This window comes from Lytechinus variegatus, chromosome 1 (assembly GCF_018143015.1).
Source record: "Lytechinus variegatus isolate NC3 chromosome 1, Lvar_3.0, whole genome shotgun sequence".
NCBI lineage: Eukaryota > Metazoa > Echinodermata > Echinoidea > Temnopleuroida > Toxopneustidae > Lytechinus > Lytechinus variegatus.
In genome coordinates this window covers 9,744,237-9,768,595 of record NC_054740.1, presented here as the reverse complement: position 1 = coordinate 9,768,595, position 24,359 = coordinate 9,744,237, and the positions used below count along the sequence as shown (strand labels likewise).

General features: G+C 33.5%; 1 protein-coding gene across 1 annotated transcript; it reads right to left on the bottom strand.

Annotated features, from left to right (window-relative positions):
- Positions 1-1,434: 1,434 nt before the first annotated feature.
- Positions 1,435-24,177, bottom strand: LOC121424312 (glutaredoxin domain-containing cysteine-rich protein 1-like). Its single transcript, XM_041619984.1, has 4 exons — positions 23,433-24,177; positions 16,890-17,138; positions 12,720-12,785; positions 1,435-8,521 (listed from the first exon to the last, which is right to left on the bottom strand). The coding sequence occupies exons 1-4, from the start codon at positions 23,952-23,954 to the stop codon at positions 8,339-8,341; spliced, it is 1,020 nt and encodes a 339-aa protein (XP_041475918.1). The 5' UTR covers positions 23,955-24,177; the 3' UTR covers positions 1,435-8,338.
- Between the last annotated feature and the right edge of the window lie 182 nt (positions 24,178-24,359).

The window sequence follows — 24,359 nt, the reverse complement described above, 5'->3', positions numbered from 1 at the left end:
AAAGTGTATTAAATTGTTCTTTTGTAAAAGAGCGAAGAGTTTCTAGGTGATGTTATTGTTCATTAGTCATTTCACAATCTTTTGAAATTCAGTATGCCAGAAAATATCATCATTATGCTCCGAATAATTTAATTTTTGCCGTGCTTCCTAAATACTGAATTCGTCGCACAGAAAATACATAATTAAGAAGTAGATTTGAAGCGCTACGTCGATTTCTATTCCATGCATATTGTGCAATATAGATGCTAATAGCTTCTGACTGCCTCTGCTTTGTTGACGATATACTCATAAATTCATCTGACTTAAAGCCTTTTTTCCATTTGAGCTTAATTGGTTTGTTGGCTTTTGAGGACGCCGGTGGCAATGTATATATGTTGCTCGGTGTTGATGCCGTGACAAGTTCGTGAGCATCGATCATTTTCGATAAAATTTCAATGAATTTTCAGTAAATCACTGATTATGCGAATGAGATTTGATACCGGTGAACGTTTGTTTACAAACAATAGAGGTGCAGGGAAATTTCCAGCTAGATCAGAATTTTAAATTTTCCTTATTTTTTTATTTCATTTATTCAGTCATCTTTGGTTCTCATATACTATGCTGTTATATTTATTTCTAAGGTTTCTTCATTTTTCAGGGAACATTTTTAAAGATTTTACTTATTTATGCAAATTACAGTTAATTATTTCTGATTTTTTTTCGTGGTAATGTTCGCCCTTTGGCCGCACATTTCCCTGTTTTAACAAACATCAACAACATTCTGTCTATGACAGCATAAAAATACACCTCAAACATTTTTTTTATTTTGTGTACCAATGTTTCCTTTTTTATTATTTTTCTGAGTAAAATGTTTTACTGTCATGACGTGTACACACGTTTAATCACATCAGGCCGTAAAACAGTACAAAACAAACGAAAACAATCAAATTTACAAACCGGAATATCAAAATTAAACATTTCCTTTTTTGTGACAAGTGTATTTCAATGATAATTCTTACTCTTCATAAATATAATCATCCAACTATTTCAATCAATTTACAACATGTATAAATATAACAATAAATAATGTCTTAAAAATCCGACAATTCATGGTTTTATAAGCATGACAATGCGAAATTCTTCATTCAAAATCAGATGCATTTTGAATTTTGAAAGTCAGTTTGTTGCAATTATGACTCATGAAAGTGCAAATATACAAGTAAAAACAAATCAAGAATTGAAATTTATTCATACTAATGGTTGAATTATGTGTTCCCAACGAAGTGTTTGCAATATCAGATTAAAAAATGAAAATGTTAAACCTGAGTAACATGAACACATTCGTTTTAGTTCTACTTCCGATTATCATCAGTATGATCAGTCTTACCATACCAAAACAATAGAAACAGTATTTTTCAACCCATTAAAATACAGTATAGCGAATGAACCATTATCTTAGCTTATACAATATTTTACATTTCGGCAACCCTTTACGTGTAACACACGACACTTATTTTCTTAAGAAAATGAAAACATTACTTTATCTAGAATGAAGATGCAGAGACTATTGAATGCAATTAAGTTTAGTTGCAGATAAAAGTAACATTACTCTATGGGGGTAAGATTTTACATCCATCCCACGACACATTGCCAACTTTCTCAATCCCTCCTTGCAAAAATGGAATTATTGATATAACGCCCCTCCCCTCCACTGTGGAAAGAGAGGGGCAATTCTAAGCATATACTTTACATAACGTAGAAGTTCATCTATTCATCTTTTTTTCGGTAGAAATAAGGATTATGTTTTCCCCTTTTATCAAAGCTCCTGGTTATCCCATCATATATGTTTGCAAAGATAATATCATATTGAATATCAGACGTGTTTACACTCATACACCTGCCATAAAGTTTCTCACCCGTGTTTCTTATTTCTATATTTTTTTTAACCCCAATCATTTCCTGGTTCGATTTTTTTGTTTGTTTGAATGGTTGGACTATTCACTAACAACGGCGTGAAAATAAAGGAAACGGTATTTAATAAGAGATTTGAATAGATGCAAAGAAAAATCCTCTTTTAAAGACTCAACATTCCCCGATTCAACATTGATGACAATGGAATATAATACGCACGCTGTTCAATCACAGGGGGGGGGGTAGGATTTGCTAATCATATTTTAATGGGGGCAATTACCACCCAATGGTAATGTTTTTTTCTACATCTAATTACAGAGTTACACTGTCCAGAAATATCCTTTAATAATTTTGTTTCGTCTATCTTATTTTCCAACCTCCCTCCCTTCTTTTGTTGTATTAGTGCGCCGCCCTGGAGTGGGGGGGGGGGGTACAGACGAACATTCAAAGAAGAAGAACCGAATCCAGGATTTTAACATATTCTTAGACAAGTTTAGCGTTAACAGAATACATCAGATGAACAAAGTAAATTTCAGACTGAGGTATTTCTGTTTTTACATTAGAAATGAGTCATCCATAAAGGTGACGCCCACATGTCTTTGTTATTTCACGAGGATATGAAGTGTTGCTTATAAGTTAATTAAATATTAAAATTAGAGCTGTAATATTTATGTACTGAATACCAAATGAAACATTGTTAAATACTGAATAATATACTATTGGTTACGATCATGGATATCTTTTATAGTACATACATCCAGTTTAAACCACTGAAAACAGACTTTTTATCATTTAAAATCATAAAATTAATTTTGAACAAACCATCAATTGCTGTTTAAATAACCATATAAATAAAAATTGAAATATACGAAATACAGACTGCGAGTATGGTTAAATCTTATTTCATAATGTTGACTTATGTTAAACGTCTCACGTTAAACAATGGAATATAATGTTTTGTATCATTGTTAGAATCGCACACATTGCGCAATAGCCAGTTCCCCTTGAAAGCAACTTGATAATTTGACGTTTTGATTATTGATAACATCATTCTTTAATCAGGATTTACATAATTGGGCAAATACATGCGATGTTTTTCACTCATAATAATAATCAGAAACCTCATAATTTTCATGGGTGTACTTTTCTCAACATTCTATTTTCGAAAACACATTACGTGTCGAACAAAGAACTTCAATTTCAAAACATTAGTATGCTTAATTTCCCAACGTTATTTGTGCACCTTTGTTTCAATTTGAGAAACCAGCGTGGTATATTGAAAAACACATTAGAAATGTACAAAGACTCCGATTTGTGTACCACCTTAACACTAAAATTCTCACTTTTGCAAATAAACTTCAGCATTCGTTCATTTCAAGTCGGTTTTAACTCTGTCGAGTCACCATGGATTTATTTTTCATGTAGTCACTTCCTGGTTCGAAATTCCTCCTCAGGAGTTCAAATCTGGTATATGATATCGCGAGATCGTGATAAACACAGTCATAGATGATCGATCTATCGAATTGTTTGTCAAATACACTGGAAAATTATACTTGGCCAGGCCCCCTCTCTCCTCTTTTATCTCTTTCTGTCGCTCTCCTCTTGATTTTTTAAGTTTATAACCCGATTACTATTGTGGACATGAACAAATAAATTTAGATGATACTGATTACCAGTCATAACAAGAGTTGAAATCATAAAATTCCCCAGATAAACAGAGAATTAAAGACTATCTCATTTACAAGATCAATATTGAAAAAAAAAACACGTTGAATGGCTTTCACAATATTTATTTTTGATGTACGATGAGTAACGAGTTCAAACACTTAAATAATTTCATATATGATAGAAAAATATTTGATTTGGTTAATTAGAGGATTTCAAAACTAACCCCCCCCCCCTTCGAAACATGACTAGGTTATTAAAATCCAATATTTTCTCTATGTCTTTATTTTCTGAATACACATATTGGGTAAATATGATCTCTGAGAGGAAGGGGAGGGATTTTCCCGAATTCCTACTTGTTTACGTCATATATAATTTGGCTGATATAAAACAAGAAAGGATGGATTATTTAAAGAGTGCAAAAACTGATGACTGCATGTCCAGTACACACGGATGTGTGCAGTTTTGGAGTTTGTGGATCCTTTTTTACGAAATCTTGAAGAAAAAGAATAAATCCTTGAGAAATGAACTTTAATGTCTCAAGCACATCTCAAGCGTTGCCAAGAAGTCTTGTTTGACCTTTAATTTTAGACCAATAATTACACATATTCCATCTTTAACTTTTTTGGTAACATATCTAAGGGCTGGTTTGTTTGATGACTGTTTAACAGGTGAATTAAAGTGCTATGTGCATTTGTATAAAGTTTGATAAAAATGATGCAAAGTGATGTTTATTGTCAGTAGATATGGCTAACTTGAATAAGGAATATAATCATAATGTTCATGGTCATGATTTTTTTTAGATCTGGTGAGAGCTTGATGATTGATGTATGTCATTCAAGTTCAAATGTTATAAGGAATCATTCGTTTTGAAAGCTTTTACACATCTGTCACTTAGGGATTAATATTGAGGGCCGATTGAGGGTTAATATCGCTTCTTTTGAGAGCAAGAGGGGTGTTAAATCAATACATGCGGAAGCGAATTAAAACTCTTCCTGCTCAATACTCCTATTATACTAGGAAATCAACGTTCCATATTGGCCTGCCCTAATCAAAGTAAGTTCAAAGGGGTCCTTTTATCAAGAACTTGCTAAGGTCCATTTAAGGCATTGTGTTTCGCCTTGTTATCTGGTCTCAATACCGCTATTGTCTTTCAATGTATTTATTTACCTTCCAAATAGCTCAAGCAGAGGTGCCCATGACAGTAATTACTTGGCACTTGGCTTCATCCTTTTCAAAGAGTGGCATGGTCCATGTCGAAGTTGGTCAAAGCCACTCAGTAAGTCAATCAGCAGGACAAAGGATCAAGATGTTTATGAGGATCACCATAATCTTGGACAACATGACCGATGACGTATAAATCTTAACTTACACTTACTCCTACACCCTTAAAACGACTCGGTCAAATTTACCAGAAGTCAGCTGGGTGTAGCTGATATGTCTAGTCACACTTCTGAATAATATTCTAGTCAGAAATAACTCTGTTCTCGTAAAATAAGACTAGAAAATAGTCGGAGCCATACCCCAAGGTGTTACACCAAAATTTTGAACATAACACCAAAAGTATATATATCTGCCAAAGGTGTTGTAACTAGGCCTACATCACCGGGTGTTGAGCTAACATCGGTGTAGAATAACTGATATGATCCCTCACTGATTGACATCACAGTTTTAAGGTGTAAATAACACCACGATAGAGCAATCCCGTTGAAGTTCCTTAGCTTATTTAATCAAAATGACATTGCGTTTTACTCGTACCTAAAAAGAAGTTTGCCGGCTAGTTACAACTTATGCACTTAACTTACAAGTTATGCACTGTAAAAACCTTGTTTAGATTTTAAGCACATTGTTTAAGCCCGTAAATCTAATATATTGTTTATAAAGTCTCAAACAGGTTGTTAAAACTTTAAACAAATTTGTTTAAAAAGTTGTTAAAATATTTTAGAAATTTAAACAATCCGTTGTTAGAGTGACAAGCTTAAACAACGTGCTTAAAATTTAAACAACATATTACAGTGTAACCCCTCCTTTGACACTGTTTCAATATTGGAGCTGCAGCGTGTACAATATGTATGACCGTGTCAACATCACACATCTAGGGAAAAATATGAACTTAGGTACAATTATTCAATTGCTTAACCAAACACATAAAAAAACACTAGTGTTTACTTACATCATATCTTATATAAAAAAAATCATATACCTGTAAACCAAGTATGCAATTGATTGCAAGATGTATAACTACAATAAAGTTTGGCAAGGTGTTCCTTTAAACGATTCTCTTATTTCTATATATTTACAAAATTATTGAAATAAATAAGAGTATGCACCTTCCTATACACCGTAAAAATGCTGTTTAAAATTTTAAGCACGTTGGTTAATTCCTTCACTGTAACGAAAACTCTGAGAGAAGTTTAAACAATAGAGAAAGACGATCTAAAACAACGTGCTTAGAATCTTGAACAACGTCTTTTTAAATACATTTTATGTATTGACATTATTATTTTGGTTTAAACCTGCATGTAAACCAAATGTGGATTTTAATGTTGCATTTTACAACCTGTACAAAAGCAGAATTACAATGCATTACAAAAATGTTGAATAATCTTAACCACTATTGGATCGCTAGGCCTGTTAAGAGTAGAGAGATCTATTCATTTACCCCAAGAAAGGATCTACATTTCCAAATATCATGTTCAGTAATATTACTATAATAAACTATAGATCACATTAACTTCTTTCACTTTAAAAATTAACCCTGAAAGTATAGCTGTCTCGTAGCAAATATTGATAAATTTAATTTTGAGAAGACTGCATTAATATATGATTAGTCATCGATGCATTGCTAATAGAATGTCTCTTGTTTGCAGTTTTTATATATTTTAATTACATAATGTTTATGAGCATTAGACAAGGTCGACTGAATCTCAACTGAAAAAAAGGCACTCACATTTCAGCAAACTGAAAGATAGCTAACATTATTCTCATTGTTGCCTTGCAGTGTTTACCTCCCCGTGGGGACAGATCTTTACAAAATTACCCCTATTTAGAGCATTCATCATTTATATTGATAAAATGTATATCCCGTAAACGAAATAATGTTAAACTACATAAGAGAAAACTGCAAACCCTTTACTTTTTGGCGCCCCATAAACAAGGTATTAACCGTCTTCAATACTCAGCCAGCAGAAACTGCGCGTTTTTTGCACGATGTCGCATTGGTAAAGTAATGACTGTACTGCTCCGAGGCTTCCATTTATTTATTTTTTGCCAGACGCGACTCGAATCATGAATTTCAATATTGTTTTAATTGAGGTAATATTCATAGTAAAGATGAACACAGTCATGCATCAACCATATACCGCTCCCAAAAGTCCCTATATTTGGGTGCATTTTGATTTTTTTTCTCTAAAAGTTGAATAGGTTCCGCAACAAGAATACCAAAGAGACTTAAAACTTATGAAGTTCAGCAAGATTCCAAGAAAATAAATTTTACTGGAGTATGAGGTGTAATGAAAACATGAACCTGGGTAATATGCAGTTATTCAGTCATGCATCGATAATCAACAAGGAAAGATTATATTTTTCCTTTTGTTTTTGTACACATGGTATAGGCATATACGGCTCTGAGTGAAAGACTGAGTCCATAGAAGGTTATTATCTGGTTACAATATAGAAAGACGGTGAATAAAGAACAGGTTGATCATAAAACTTAAATCATAGACATCAACATGATTGAGGCCGATAATAATGCAAGAAGGGGCAAAATTATGATATCCATTTTTTATCAATATTTGAGATCGATCCAATTCTGTTCAGGCCACAATGAATACATGCGAGAAAAATAGCCAATAAATGAGCCCAAAATAAATATTTTTTATTCACCGTCATTCTTACTTTTTGCATCACAGTAATTATCTATCCGGCATATAAATATATATTATATAATTATACTTATACATCTATTTTTAGAATGATAAAATACAATCAACTGCAGAAAAATCATCCATATATTTGAAGAAAAATATAAACTTTGCATGACAGTCAAGACCATAACACGGATTGCATATTTTACTGCACAGAAACAAACAAAAATATTAAGCTTTTCATTTATGTACATTCAAGATGCATAAATTAGAAAATAGTGTTGTGTGCTATTTACAATAATAAAGGCCCTCTGTGGAACGTTCGCTGAAATAATGATAACATTTCTTATCTTAAAAAAATAGTTATTAAACTTTCAGTTCAGAAGTAGAATGATATATATAGAATATATATAATGTGCCGGGTATGTGCAGAAGAGAAAACATTTCTCTTAATTTGAGAACATCATAATTATTGTAAAAACCTCTTTTTATACGATAATGATCAATTGAGTTTGTTGTAAAAAAAATCCTAGCAGACAGTTGCACAGTAATTTTCAATAGCATCTTCTATCATAGAAAGTTTGTCAAAAATTGTAATAACTAAAAAAAAATATTTCAAAGAGTAAAGAATTTGGTTCTATTATGTCCTCCTTCGTGGCTACAAAATATACATTCAAAATCTGAAATTCTTTACAAATACTATAATATTATGATAGAAATCTTGGCTAATTTTGTTATCTTATACGCACACAAAATTATACAGTCACATCAACGACACCGATTCCAAACCCGGTAACCGATATCAAATAATAACTTTGGTCGGGTTGGAGTCGGTTACGCAGGTCCTAGTATATGGCTTTAATCTTGCAATAAATTGAATTAAGTAAATAATTAGAAATAGGGTATAAGCAGTTACTCTACCGCTTGTGGCATTCGGGGCACTTCCGTAACCCATTTTCGTCACAATACGAACATTTGAGCGCTATGAAGGTATCCGTCCAGTTGTTACGTAATAACGACTTCTTGCTCCCGTTGCAAAACGTACAGGGAATATAGCGATGGCCGCCGCATCCTTTACAGCTAATCATGGGGTTGTGCTTCTGCAAAGAGAAAGAGAGAGAGAATAAAATAACATATATAAGAGAGATGTTATCAATTAATAATAATAAAAACATGAAGATTGTACCTCGGTGTCACGTTAGATCACTCCTTTTTAATATCTCCATTGTACAAAAAATAATACTCATAAGAATGCGAATTATTTCGGTAGATGTAAAATGTAGATATACGCTGGCGGTAAAACTTATTTTTGAAAGTAGAAAACAGAACAGTTAGTGTCAAAATAAATTCAAATATATCTGAATTCATCAGAGTTCTGTTGATAACTCTATATACTGTATAAATCATCCAGTATCGACTTTCATGGGTGTAACGAATTTATTCGGCATCTTATACTTGAAAAAAAAACTTCTTTCATATCTTAGTCTGATAGTACTGCAACTTTGTTTTCTTTACATACCGTTAATGAATGAGACTTTTCTTCAAATAATCAACATATGGTGTACATGTCGAATGTACGTCTGAGTGCCGTTATTTTAACACGTTGCACCGCTCCAGAAAATCGCGAGTGAGTAAAGCGAGCCAGTCAAATTGGTAATTTATTGTGTATAATGATGGATAATTAGCAGATCATGAATCATTAAAAAAAATATACAACAAGCTGTTCATGGACAATCGGTGAGGAATATTATGTTGAACGATATATATACATGCATTTATTACTATATTTTAGGTAGGGGCGGAGGAGGGGAGGTTTTACCCGCAATACACGTACATTGTACTCCCACAACAAAATGAGTAACACACATTTAGCAGAGAACTTGAAGCTCTTACCCATGTGTCCTTATGCAAGAACCAAGTTCATCCAAACCTCTTTTGAATCAAATAAATTACCGTCTCATTATTATAGTTGTCTATTGCAAAACTTGTAATCGAGTGATCTAATTCAGAGTGATTCATGATCTACAGATTTATGATTATGGCTTGCATTTTAAAAGAATGTACACATTCATGTGTAGCGCCTTCCTGGTTATCTTTTGTATGATTAAAGCAATTCCAAATAAGCCTTGAAGTTCTTTACCTCGGGACTTAACCGATAAAAAAGGAGATAAGTCTGATTTAGATTTTGTAACAATGAACATACACATAATGCAAGAACACATCCTGTTTCGTGATAATAGAGTGGGCATAAGGATACTATCAGTATGAATCTAAGAAACATAATAAAGGCTTGAAGGGTCGCTATCACTGAAAGGATAATGATCCCAAAAGTTACACTCGTGTATTTTCACGTGTCTGATTTATCATGTTTATTTCCAAGTGAATACACCACAAACAACAAACGACTTTATACAACTTACTTTACTCTATAACATTCCAACAACAATGTCCAATGTCTAATATGCATTGTCTAAAGTTGGACATTGTTTTGTAAATATTCCAAACATTTTATTCGAGCTCCCTTAAAACCATCAAAGAATAACCGTATAAGCTCATTTCAGTAAAACACAATGTGTAAAACATGATACATTTCGTTTAATTCTTTTGTTATTGTGTACATCACAATTATACGATAGGTTCTCTGAAAGAGGGGTTCGTTAAAGTTAGGTATGATAACGCAAAATAAATAAATCTTGAAGATCACTCAATCTCATTTAACAGATGGGGGTCATATTCTGCTATCGTTGTTTTTATTTCTACTGCATGAATTGATACAGACACTATTCGTTGTAACGGTGCTAATAACTTGCCATTGCGGTGCTGAAATTAATTCTGTTGCTGATGTCGCTTTGGTAGTTGTTATTTTTCTGTTTCTCATAACATAGATATTTCATAATGCACACACACCTAAACTCAAGCGTAAAATAATCGTGATGATAATTATTGATAAACTGGTGCATGAGACGTATCACACTGATCCCTATGTATACACCCTAAATGTTAAGCATCCTATTTAAGAATTAATACCTGCGCCACAATATTGACCAGAACCTACTCATACCCATAATTACAAGCCAACAAACATGTAATGGTAAATTCCAGTCAGACTTTCAAGCCCTTTCAGGGGGGCCATTTGCATTGTAATATACCAATGATGCTTTGAAAGTGGGGTATTGATCGGAATGACTATAAAACGAAACAAAGACTTTGTGGAATAGAGAATAACAATGAATATTGTAAAGAGAGAGGGAGATGGGGTGGTTCAGTGTGTAGGTCCGTGAAGAAAGTGCATTCTGGATACATCTACTGTATACTCGAGTGGCCCGAAGTGGGTAGAAGGTATGGATCTGTAATTACCTGCTCAAAGTACATCCTTTGCTTTACAATTCTTGTGATTTAAACTACATCCCTTTCCTTTTCCAAATCTTATGCTTATGCTCTTAAGCTGGTGTAAGAAATGAATCACCCACTTCGGTATTATAGATCATGAAAATAAGTTAGCCAAAACATGATTATGAAAATGATCAGGGGGAATGGCAGGGAACTTCGATAGGAGAGGGGGCCGGTGCACTGGCGAGACAGCCTGAAGATGATGTTCTATAATGTTCTTAGTATCCTGTGGAGTCGCCCCTAAGAATTATGAACATGATAAAGGTATTCAACCCATACACAGCATCTAAGTTTAATGGTTGTATTTGTGACAATTTGGAATTAATGAAAATTTCTTGGAATTTCGCCTCAAACCACAATCAATATATAGATCGCCATTGACCAAGCTTTCGAAATGAGCTAGCTTTTTGAACAATGCTCTTCAATAATCTGTTATACTCGGTAAACAGAAGCATATATCTCTCTTTAGAATCAGCCATGACTAAGTAAGTTAGTTTTAAAGGTTTATTTTAAACTTCATTTTTTTCATTATTTTTTATTATACCTTTAATTCTATATCTATATATCTTTTTTGGGGGAGGGGGCCTCTTTTTTACTTTTTATCCATATGCTGCCAGGCAGTTCATGTATCTATGAGTATTTGCTTTAAAGTTCAATTTCGAGCAGGTTTATCTTTTCTATTTTCTCAATCTTCTTCAAAATATCTAAAAACTTTTATCTACAATAAATGAACGAAATTCTCTTCCACTCTTGTGTTTTTTTCTTCTTATTTTTTCATCTAGTTCTTGTCTTCTTCAAACTTAAATTGTACAAATCATAAAAAGAATTTCTTAAACTGTACGTGCAACGACCTTGATTGAAATATTGATTAACTAATGGTTCGTAAGAAAAGTCTGTCATAAATACGTTTCAATTTTAGGTTTAAAGCTTAGACGACTTTCATGCGTGTTGACAAACCGATGACCTGCGCCTAAATTTGGTCTACATTTTCTTGAAATATATTTTTCAATCTAATATTAGTAATAGATAGAGAAAACGGAGTTGACTCTAAATTTGATCTTGAACTTTTTGACACCTTTTTTTTTCTTTGGCTCACAAAATAACAATGATTACATATCCAGTACGACATTACAAAAAATTCCCCTTTCTATAGCATTTTAGGAAAGAGAAAACGACCTTACATATACAGTGTTATTTTCATTGTATACTACTGTAAACAGTTATTCAAACGGGCAATTTCACAGGTGAATTCCTCCTTTGACCAAAAAAAAATGGAAATGAAGATAAATGACGACAAAGATCGGAATGCAAATGTTGCATTTCAATTGTATTTCTAGTCAAGCTTTTATACCTTCCTTGAAAGAACGAACAAAGGACATTGTCCAAACCTGGGATTCAATGGGTAATTTGTTACTCTCGTTTTATAAGATGTGGGCAATAGAAAAATGAAAATTATGATTTTCTTTGTTAAGCTGTCATCAGTCGAACACAACTTGAAAATTTTGAGACAAAAAATGTCGCGTATGATGTGAGAGCTAAGCTATCATTGTTTTGATTCTCGGTTGCAGGTGAATAAAATATATTATTTCTTCTGAAGTTTAAGGATTTATAGGGTTGCACATAAAGCAATTAGGGTTCATATTGTGCTTGAAAAACATTTCTAATCAGATATCGAACAAAATGTTTGAATAATAAATCCGATTGATATATCATTCTGTAAATTGATTTTGTACATTGGTAGAAGCGCATAGAATTAATAATAGTAATAGTATATTTTCCCTTTCTATGTAAAAGTTCACCTCCCACTTTTCATATAGACCTTACTGCTTTATTGTTATTGAATGAAATACTGAATTTAATTTAAATGAAAATTGAAACAAAAACTTCCTCAGTTGACGATATATTTACCTCAAATCTTTGTAAAATTCTCCTCAATTCTCCAGATTCATTGAGTTCTTCTAGCTTTCTGAGATCCTGTGAAAACAAGGGAATAAAATTGTTGAATAATAACAATCATAAAATACTGAAAAGAAATCTCTGAAAAAAAAGAACGAAATAAATATAAAGATAGATAGTGCAATAAAAATATAAAATATATGATTTATATTTGCCTTTAAAAGAAAGAAGTCAAACGTCTCGAATGAAACAATTAAAAAGCAATTATTACACTTGATAGATTATGCTTCCTGTCTTTAATTAAAGATTCCAAGGAAACACAAACTAATGTAGATAAAGGAATTCTGCACTGCAATGGCATCACGTATTGCATGTCCTTGAACTACCATACACGAAACACAATGGGTAATAAAGGCGCGCCAAAGTCATTTTTTACATATTCGATTTAACACGTAACTGGAATGTTATGGATGCTGACATGACTGTGTAAATAATATAATATGGAATTTGTGCAGTTCAGCTTTATATCACAACATGAATACACACACACAAAAGGAATTTGTTCTTCTATATGGTCTGCTTTCCTTTAAAATCTTTAAGCAAGTTTAATTTGCCAAATGCATAAAGAGCAATACTTTGAGGGCAGACCGTGTCTTACGCGTTATGTAATCTGTAAATGCGTGCGAGCGAAGCGAGTGAGCAAAGGAAATTGATTTTTTTGTTCATAACTATATAGTTTCATTCCCGTTATTTAGTATATAGCCGTAGAAAAAAAATAAACATAAAAGCAAATTCACCGGATTTGCATTCGTCACTTGATTATTTTTTTCGTCACCACATGTGGCACATAATTTTGAATGTTCGTTGGCATTAGTACACTCAATTTCCAAAATGCAATACTCCATTACTTACAGACGACATCATTTTACAAACGGGTTTGTTAGTTTGTCCTAGTTATGTACTTAACTATGTCTATTCAGAGAGCACAAGCAAAAATGTAATTTTGTAATATACATTCATTATCACACTCGAGGAAGTTAATTGCTGTTGCCATGAAAACGGCACAGCTAAACCGAGCTACAAAACCGTGAATTATCTACATCTAGCGAAAGAAAAAATCAATTTCGAAGCCTATTGACACGAACATGTTGTATGTTGTGGTTGGTTGGTTTTTATTCACGATTAAAAATGCATAAATATAAACAAAATAAACATTACATGATCAAATAATTGAAAACAATATAAAAATTTAACAATAATGAAACTTAACAGTGCATGCATGTAATACAAAATCGTAGGGATAGACCCGTTTCAGATTGGCTATTACATGTAATAGCCAACCCGTTCTTCACCGGGGTTCCTAAAAATAAATAAATTAATTCAGCATTACAATATTAAAAAATGACTAATAACTACATATATAACAAATCAATATAAAAATGTAAAAGAATAGATGAATGAACTTGTGGTGCAAGTTCACAATACCCCCCCCCCCCCGAGACAGTCCTAACATAAAACCATCATATACATCTCACCGGTAAATTTCAAAACTTCTTTTTTTATAAGTTATGGTAATGGTAGAATAAAGTGTTTAATTACGCTGTCTGCTTTCTGAAGCGTACACAAAATTTATATTTGTAATTTATTTCTATGTCTAAATATTTTTGAAATACACATTAATGTGCGCAGCTAAAGACACGTACATTAATAGTGATATTTCTATTAATGCCCCTTAAATTCGAATAATTCATTTCGAGAGTTAACCTATTTTAATCATCCTACAAGCTCGATCAAAATGCTTGCTTGCATCATAATATAGTTTGTGAGGTGCAGAAATATGGTGCGAACTTTACATTAATGTATATACAAAAAAAGAAAATAAGATTTAAAAAAGAGGGATGGAACACGAAATGACAAAAATTAATATCAAATTAGGATAAAGAAACTGTAATCAGTTTTATATCAAGCAAATATTTGATTTTCATGTTTCGTGAAAGAAAAACGCCATCTTGTAAGACATGTAGGTATTATTGACTAAGGCTCAGACATGACTTTTCAAAAGGACTAGAATTTCAAGAATCGAAACAGCCATCAGCATAATAAGTATACTCTTCATAATACATACTTGTAGGATTCATTATTATCTGCTGAAATGAATACATCTCGACAGGTTTTTCATCACTGTTTGTCAAATATAAATGTTTAAAAAATGACGTCATATAATTCACACTATTGTCATCGCTATATGTTATAAATACAATAGGCACTGGCGTGCATGACATTTCCGATGTAAACAGCTCCGTAAAATCTTACTTCGTAAAATAACCATACATTTAAATTTTAGTAATTACAAAAGAAAAATCAAAAGAAAATCAATTAATGGAATATTTCTGTCAAGTACTCATTATCACGACCTTGCTTAGCCTACAAACGAGACAGCGCGTTCTAGCATCGACAAAAATAGACTAAAATACACATAAAAGGGTTCTCTTTTCACGGGGCAAAGGAACATGACAATAGACTGACGATGTGAACAAACAAAACGTCTGAAAACAGTGACAGGACTGTGCATAATGATGCAAGGAGGAAGTATTCAGTGTAACATAATTGTCACTAACTGTGAGAGTAAACACACGCAAACGAGTTACTAATATACTGCATAGGTGTATAATTATGTCTGAGTCTGTGAGTCCATGTATGTCTCGGGCAAAATGACTACATTCATACTCATTAACAGCAATTATATCTCTCACCAATATTCGATAATTGTAAAAATATTTATATAATCTTCATTATACATAAAACGTAAACTAACCCAAGCTTTATTTTTGCGAAAATTGAGGAAATAAATTTTAAACGGTATTAGAATAGAAGTTGAAGCATTTCAACTTCTCGTTCAATTTATTTTTTTTATTCAGAAATATACCGTATTGGCCTAAGTAAAGAAATTAACCCAAGATATATACGACGACCTTTTTATCACCTTTTGAGGGAAGGCGTTTTCTAAATACTAATCTGTAATGAATGACATCAATCTTCTTAGCTTATTAATGATGGCTCCATATACAGTCTAGACGAGCAGGTGTTTATTAGTTTTAATATCCTTTGTAAAAAAACAAAAAAAAAACATTTGCCAAAACGCAAGTGGCTTACATAATTATATTAGTTGTATTGTGGAATTACTTATGGACTATACAGAGATCTCGTAACACAATGACTCCGTGTAAAAACATTCTTTGTGTACATCATGTGATTGCACAGTCGATACAAAGGATGAACATTCATTGATACCTCTCAAGGTGTGTAAATAAAGTAAAGTAATATGCTTGAACCATTAATTTGCTTGAGTATGTTTGCCTAAGGAACGGGCTTAATACTTCATGCAGCTCTTACATTGAGAGATAACCGAGAACCCTGGGTAAAAATGATATACAAAAGTATACTAATGATTATGCTGTCACCTTAAATGCTTTCATGTCTGTCACACTAACTTATCAGTAATTGTCCTTGTTCTAAATTTCAAAATGACACAAAACTGATAAGTTGTAGTGAGGTCTACTCACACAAAGGAATACATAAAATGAATGCATGCTTTCCTCAAAGGAAAACATTGCACAAGGCCTATTACTTTCCTCAGCATAAACATCATCTAAAAGGACGAAGGAGCTCTGTGAATGGAGAATGGTACTTGAAGAAGCGGAGGGGGAGGCTGGGGATGCAGAAAGATCATGGACCCTACTAAAAGGTCCATGGAAGGATCGAGGGAAGATGGGAAAGATGGATAGGAGTTACTGTAGGAGGAAGTGAGGATGGGAGAGAGGGAGGTTAAGGAGAAATAGGGGAGAATATGGGAGATGTATAAAAAAAAGGAGGAAGGGTATAAAGATGAGACAAGGTGGATAGAAAGTAGGGTGGCAGAGAAGTTGAAGGAGAAGGAATTAAGGGAGGAGAGGGCATCAGGAGGAGCTAGGAGAATATGAAGAGAGGGAGGATGTGGAAAGGGTGTTGAGAAAAGGGAGGATAAATGAGAGGAGGGCAGAAGGAGAGAGGAGGAGAAATTAAATGAGGGTAGAAGGAAGGAGAAGGAGAAACGAAATGAGGGAGGCGGGAGGAGGATGTGAGGTAAAAGAATAATACAATAAATGAAGTAAAAAGGAGAAAACAAAACAGTTATCCACTCACCCCAACCAATTCTCCATCTATGAAACAGATAGGCAAGTTGATGTCTGTGGTGGTACCTAGCCTCTCTTCAAGCTCCTTCTGATGTTTTGCGTTCATGAAGAGATCCCGCTCCTCGAATAAAACCCTGTGATTCTGGAAGAGTTTCCGTACGTACTGGCAGTCGTCGAATGTCTGTCGGACGATCCTGACGCTGGTCGTGTAAACGATTATCCTACCGACCTCGTCAGCGGAGTTGACGACATTTGATTTCTGAATGAAATGATTAAAGTCATAATGGTAAAAATATGTATATAAGCAATTCAAATATATCATACAAGATTAAAAATGCAATATATCATATTCACACAATTGAGAAGCGATGCCAAGGATTTACATGGTCTTTGTCATGTTCTCATTATTATATCTTAATATTTAAAACCGTGTGTGAATTGAGTATGTTCAACAACAAAAAGAAAAGACAATTTCTTTATCTACTATATACAAAGTATGAACTGACTCATCAATTCCATTTTGACATATAATGCGAATTTATTTATCGGTGTCTTACTCCTGCAGCATGGAACATGTTGAACTTGAAAAATGTCATGATACAAATCGCATAGAATGATACCACTTTTTGCAATTTCTATTCTTTACCACATTCATTCCCAATTATGTTGCTACAGGAAAATTATTAACATGCCTCTTCCGTCAAGAGCAAATGTATGTCATAATCTATACCAAACTTCAGTTACATTTATTTTATTGCATAGTATATATATTATTAAATACGACTAGTTTACATCACATGGGTCTATTATTATATATCTTCCTTTGATGATAGTGCCTCTCTAATGTGTAAAAGAAGCAGTCAGTTTGATTTGCCTGAATAAAGATTTTATTACAAGAAAGGTCATCAAATACATTTTGTTACCAATATGTTGACTTTTCTTTTCTTTGACCTGAAATGACTAGGGACGTCACAATAAACAATCTCCTTGAATACAAAATTCCATTTACATTGTATCTATCCTTCAACGATTTTCAACCATATCTCTCATAAATGTTCATAAATGCGATATGTATTGGCCCATGGAACGCAAGGATTTCAACACGAAGGCTGATACTGACAAAAGACAAAAAATAAATTTGAATTATTTAATTTAAACTATTTAAACAGCCAACCTTTATTTGTCCAAGGTATCAGAATCCATTACTCCGCACAAACAGATCATGAGTTACGATGCCTTGAAATGCAAATATACTTTTCGCAAGGTCGTCATGGTCGTAGATGCCTTGTTTTAATTCAATACCTTCACATTTACATAATACGAGCTCAAACAAGGTATTCAAATATAATATTTAGGCTTATTTAACGCGACATGACGAGATCATTTTACAGGGGTACTGGCTGTAATGATTTTTTTCTCAAGTTAAAGCAAATACGAACAAACAGTATTTCATAGCACCAACTCTAGACCTAAACTACTACAATCTGGTCAGATTCATTACCCATAATGCAACTTTCTGACCAGTGTAGTCTTGATATGAAGACTCACTTGAACGATAACATACTAACTCACTGCTTAATATACATTCATACCGCAATAACTATGTTAACAAGTATAGTAAAAACAAGTTCTTTCCCATTCAAAGCATTTTTGGGCTCATTGTGAAAATGAAATCATATGAAAATTTATTGTCTATAATATATTAAAAGGTAACTCTTAAACTTTCAGACTAGCTCACACACACTCAATGAGAGACAACGCATAGTTTTGGTCACTTCGCCCCCCCCCCCCTCCCGTGTGGAAGTAAAATAATGGTTTGGAGACGTTTAGCAGATGTTTTTGTTTTAACACATATTAATTAGGCCTATTCAATTGGTTCGATCTCAAAGAAATGCAAAATATCTTAAAGACATTGCTTCAAATACTTTTTGGTTTTCCATGTACATAAGACAAAGAACAGTGCGTAAAATATAATACCACGGACCGCAGAGCCCTCCTTTTTAGGGGGCAGTATACGGGAAACTGACCGGCGGTAATATATCATAAAGGCAAATAAAATATATCGGTATAGATAATAAGAGTGTAGGCCTATACTAACGGAACAATTAGCATGATATTGCTTGCGGCTGAAATACATGTCCTCATCTCACTCGCGAGTTCATATGAATAAATAATGATGACGGGCTGACACTACAATTACTGGTTCGCTTGAATAAATAGGCCTATCAAAGAATTATTGATCTTTTCGTGCACAAAAGGGCTCATCCTTTTATAATACACGTACTCAGTTGCTGTTTTTTATGCACCTGTAATATATTGCATATAGGCCAACAAGGCACCCCACGGAGGCTGCTTGATATATCGGTGACCATTTTGATTTAAAAAAAACACGATAATTTATCAAATGATTGGATATGGTGTCTATGGTACTTATATACTGCGTGGTTACAGTCGAAAGCATTTCTGAATGTTTTCTGTCAATCTCGTTTACAAAAATATAAACACAAAATAATCTTCATGTAGACTTTCAAAAATGACACACTCATGTCATTACACTCTAAAAAGGATTGGTCATCAACATGACAAATCTCTTCCACTGTTAATGTGTGTCTGATTGGTCAAAATCAATCAAATTCCTGGAAGATTTGAACCAATAATTTGGTTGATTTTGACTATTTTCTTAGTCATGTTAGTAGGACACATAATACCCAAGAGATTAGTCATGTTGACCAATTTTTTGTAAGTAATTCTATGCACAGAGGTGATAGTCTGTAACTATAAATTTTGTGATTTAGTCTGTAACTATAAATTTTGTGATTTGTAATCTGCATAACAGTATTGACTGATCATTAATAGGGTGGTGTTATTTTTCAATAATCTTTTTGGAAAATTAGCAGAAATGAACATAATGAATATTCATACACAAACCTCTGGTCATGAGAAGAAGAGATATTCATCCATAGCGGATATGATTTTTCGGAATATATATTTTCATGCCCATTCTCCGTATTCAATTTTGCCATTTTTTGTTGTTGGTATAATGGGTGTAAGCAACTATATACTGATCATACTTCAAATATACGTGATGCTATGTAAAGATCATAGGGTGTGGGTCTGAACTTTCCTCCTTAACCCAGACATGCCCAGCTATAAAGGGTCTCCCTGCATCACTAAATAAATATTATGGTAATGTGGTCTATCACAACCAAGGTTTATGGGGTAATGGTAATTATCTTTATCTCGACCTGATCAAGACTAATGGCTGATTGGACTTAGGACTCATTTTAAGGACAAGTCTGAACTCATCTAAGTTCTGCTCAACCTTTTCAGACGGTCTTTCAAATCTTTTGTTAATATGCATCTTCTAGCAGATTTTCAATTATTATCTTACATTACCGCTATTACCTTGAGAATATCATAATATTTTGAATTAATATTGTAATTTCTGTAAATTTCATGATTGTTTTGTTATCTCCCTTATTTGTTAAGTTCATTGTTTGTTTGTTTTTTTTAGATTGTAAAACATCTGTCAATTCAACTTTTAAGCTGCAATCATATGTTTTTAATAAATCTTGAATCTTGAAGAGGGAAAGACAAAAACGAAGAGAGGAGGAAGGTTTGGAAAACGGGAAGAAAATTATTTTGAAAAATATACAAAAGAGAAAGAACGGAAGGAATAAAGAAAAAGGGAATAAAAAGATATAGTGAAAGAAAGAAAACAGAAAATGAAATAAAAAAGAACCATGAAAATGGGGGGAAAATAAATAGATTTTTATAAAAGGAAAAAGTTGAAATTAAGAAAAAAAATACAAAAGAAGAGAGACAGAAAGAAATAGGTTAATTACCTCCCCCCCCCTAAAAAAAATGAAAAGGGGATATGGGGAAAATTAATACAAAAAGAGAAAAAATAGAAGAAAAGTAACATGAAGGAATATGAGTATAGCATTACTGATCCTATACATGGCAACGATAGTGTCCAAACTCAGATACAGATAAAAGTTTCATTATCAGTTACAAATAAAACCACTAATTCAGGGGTAACCATGGAAACAACGAAGGAATGGACTTGGACTCATCAACATAACATATATTTCAGAATTCAAATTAAAGGGTTCAGAGACACTTCAGCAAAGTACATGTACTCAAGTGATTAAATATCAAAACAAGCCTCTTGGATTTCTGTATATTTTTAGTAAATTATTTCAATTCCTGAAAATGTTTAATGATTGGATTTATGACGATGTTACGAGATATATTCAGAAAAAATATTTTGTCGAAGGTTTCTGTTCGGCCATTGTGTTCTTAACGATGCACTTTACTTCAGTAATTGACTGAAATTCATTCACAAAACAATTTTACTTTAAAAATTATTCGGTGTACAATGATGATTCGAGATAATAAAAGTACTTTATAAGTTTGTATCGAAAAGGTGACACTGGAGTTGTAGCCGGAGTAAAAAAAAAGTATGATTATGATTGCTCTTGGTATATGGAGAGCGCTATTAAAACCCAACTATTGTTAGAAGAGTCCTGATTATTTTTATCACTATTGTTTTTTATTATTATGATTATTATCATTATTATTTTTATTATTATTATTATCATCGTTATCATTTCATTATCATGATCATTATTGTAATCATATAATTATCATTTTTATTATCACCAATATTACACTTTAAGAAATGAAGTGCTAATTTAGCACTTACAGTGCTTGTATAGTGACTGCACTAGGAGTGCTAAATTAACACTCCATTTTACAGTGTATTATCATCATCATCATTTTATCATTATTGTCATTGTCATTATTACTATTATTATCATAATCACGATCCTATTCGTGGAAAACATCTACAAGGGTTGAAACATTCAAAGTTGACGTCTGATCTACATGGCTCCCGAACATGACTTCTGTTTCAACTACCATGCCAACAACTCTGAATCATCCCTTATGAACATACAACACCCTAATCCCACTAACCTAAATGTTTACCACCAATTAAATCCATGTCTATCCCCACTCTCTTTCCTTCTCTTCTAACCCCTCTCTCCCTCATAATATTATTTTTTTTACAAACATCTCTCTCTACCAAATTCTCTCTTTCTCACTCACTCTCATATTACTCAGTGATTCAAATGTCTTCGAGTTGTGACGCATCACCTTTTCACATAATGACCTATTTACTAATGGCGTACAAATTCATGCACATGTATTCGCCTTTTTTGCACTTTGATATCTTCCCTGCTAAATGCAAAGATCATCCCCCGCAAATAAATTAAAGATTAAACTTCGATGTAAGATGTATTAGTTCATATTTTGAGCCATTCCATAGGCAAATGCACAAACAGCAAAAGTTGATATTGCAAATTTCGCTACTTCGAAATATAAACGCTTTCTTAAGAATATTTTCAATTTATTACGAATACTGAAATACAGGGAATTATAATGTAGACGTGTTGACACCTAGTTGATCTCAATTGACCATTAATCTGGATCTTTCAACATCGTTGTTTTAAGGGTTTAATAAATACCATGACATATTCAGAATATCTCTTGTTGGGTATACATCCACCCCTACATAAAATAGAAGCAAACCATGATTTATATTCTATAAAGTGCTTTATCATTATGTAGCCCTCCTTTCTCGCCCCTTAACGACCCCCCCCACAAAAAAAGCAGGTCAACATAAACAGGATTCTTTAGTTATTACCCCTGTTGTTACTTTCTTTACCCCCATTCATTCCTAGATCCTGGTAGGATGTGCACCCCCTGGTTGAGTTATCACCCCTTGTGTTATTTTCATTACCCCAGATCCCAGTAGCATCCCCCCGAGCGTGGTACATGTGGGATGCAACCCAATATCTGTTATAGGACATCTTTCAACACACCTATAACCACTCCCATGTAATTAGTGAATTTAGAATGCGTTTAAGGGTTAAATATTTGCTTCTTAGGAAACTGGATAATTATCATCCATGCATGGGTAGAGAGACATAATTATCAATGACTTTTTGACCTACTTGTCTTGTACATGCATGTTGAACATGTAGTATTATGGTAACTGGTTATGTTCTAGACGTGACTTGAACATTTTCTCTATTCTATATTCATATGATAACATCCATTTCACATTACCATACGAATATATAAATGACTTATTAACCTACATGCGCATGTAGGTTGTTTGTAGTGTTGTAGTAATTAGTCATGATGCAAATTTTACTTGATCCGATGAGAGTGTTTTATCATGTACATTCTTATAATAACGTAATTATCATATGATTACTGCTCGTATGTACTGTCTGGGAACTAAGGTTTATATTGGATTATTGATAAACAATGCTCCCCCACTGTATTGCCGGTATTTTTTTTCATGGTTATTATGTATACATACACTGTTAATAATACATGCAGAATAATAAGAAAAAAAGTGCAATTGCATGTACATACAAAGACCACCAATCATTTTACTTTTTTATTATTATATGCATGCAAACTAATAATACAAAAATCACTACAATTTCACAAAAGAATTAATACTTTTGATACAAACCTTATTATTATCCAGCGGTTTAAACTCAAAGTTGGCAATGCCGGCCCGAACCCTGTTTTTGACACCCCTCACGGTTCCCTTGACGCTCTTGATGTCGTCACCGTCACCCCTGGCCAGTCCTCGGCGACCGACGAACCTCAGAGTCCTGTTCTCATCCTCTTCCGTTTTCGGAGGCGGGTTGAGGTTCTCGTTCACATAAAATTGCATCTGGGGGATCTGATTGACGTTGTTATTCTCACGGCTGTTGTTGGTGTTGATGGCAGTGTTTCTGGACTTCTTCTCATGCGCGGCAAATGCCTCTGGTACATGCAGCTGCATAGGAAAACCACGACAGAAATGATCTATCGAAGACGATGAAGATGTGGACATAGAAGATGGTGAACTGGGTTCGTCCGAAGACACTCTCATCTGCTGGAAATAAGAGTCCAAATCTTCTTGATCTTCAGTGTGATATAATCCTGATTCGCTGATTGGTATTAATTTCTTTGATCCTCTGCCTCTGGGTGTTGAAGGCGATGCCATCGCGATGAAAATATTCGAACAGATAGAAAACAGCGATTCAACAAGTTAAAAAACACTTGTTACATCCACAATAGTTATGCCGTTTCACACACCATGGAAATATACAATGCACTCTCGTACGGAGACGCCACGACGAATGTGTGTGCTAGCGAATGGCAGTTGGCGTCCAACAACAGATAAATGCTCGGTGTGTTATCGAACGCCAAGATTCGGATGATTGCGCATCGCCTGGGGGCGTTGTAGGGATATCAGGATAATAGCTCGCATCAATGCCTCGAACGGTATTATGAATTACGGGATTGAAGGGGAGAGTTTTAAAAGAAGCCTTTGTGACATCACGAATCTTCTTTGAGTTCGTTAACGTCAAACTCCGAGAAGGCGATCGATAAATTTGCTATTGAACTC

What these genes read in the sequence shown, in the direction of transcription:
- LOC121424312 (XM_041619984.1), bottom strand. Translation starts at nt 23,954, where the DNA reads ATGGCATCGCCTTCAACACCCAGAGGCAGAGGATCAAAGAAATTAATA. An exon ending in TAGATGGAGAATTGGTTGGG is followed by an intron (nt 12,786 to 16,889) that starts GTGAGTGGATAA and finishes TTGTTTTCACAG; the next exon opens with GATCTCAGAAAGCTAGAAGA. An exon ending in GAATTTTACAAAGATTTGAG is followed by an intron (nt 8,522 to 12,719) that starts GTAAATATATCG and finishes TTCTCTTTGCAG; the next exon opens with AAGCACAACCCCATGATTAG.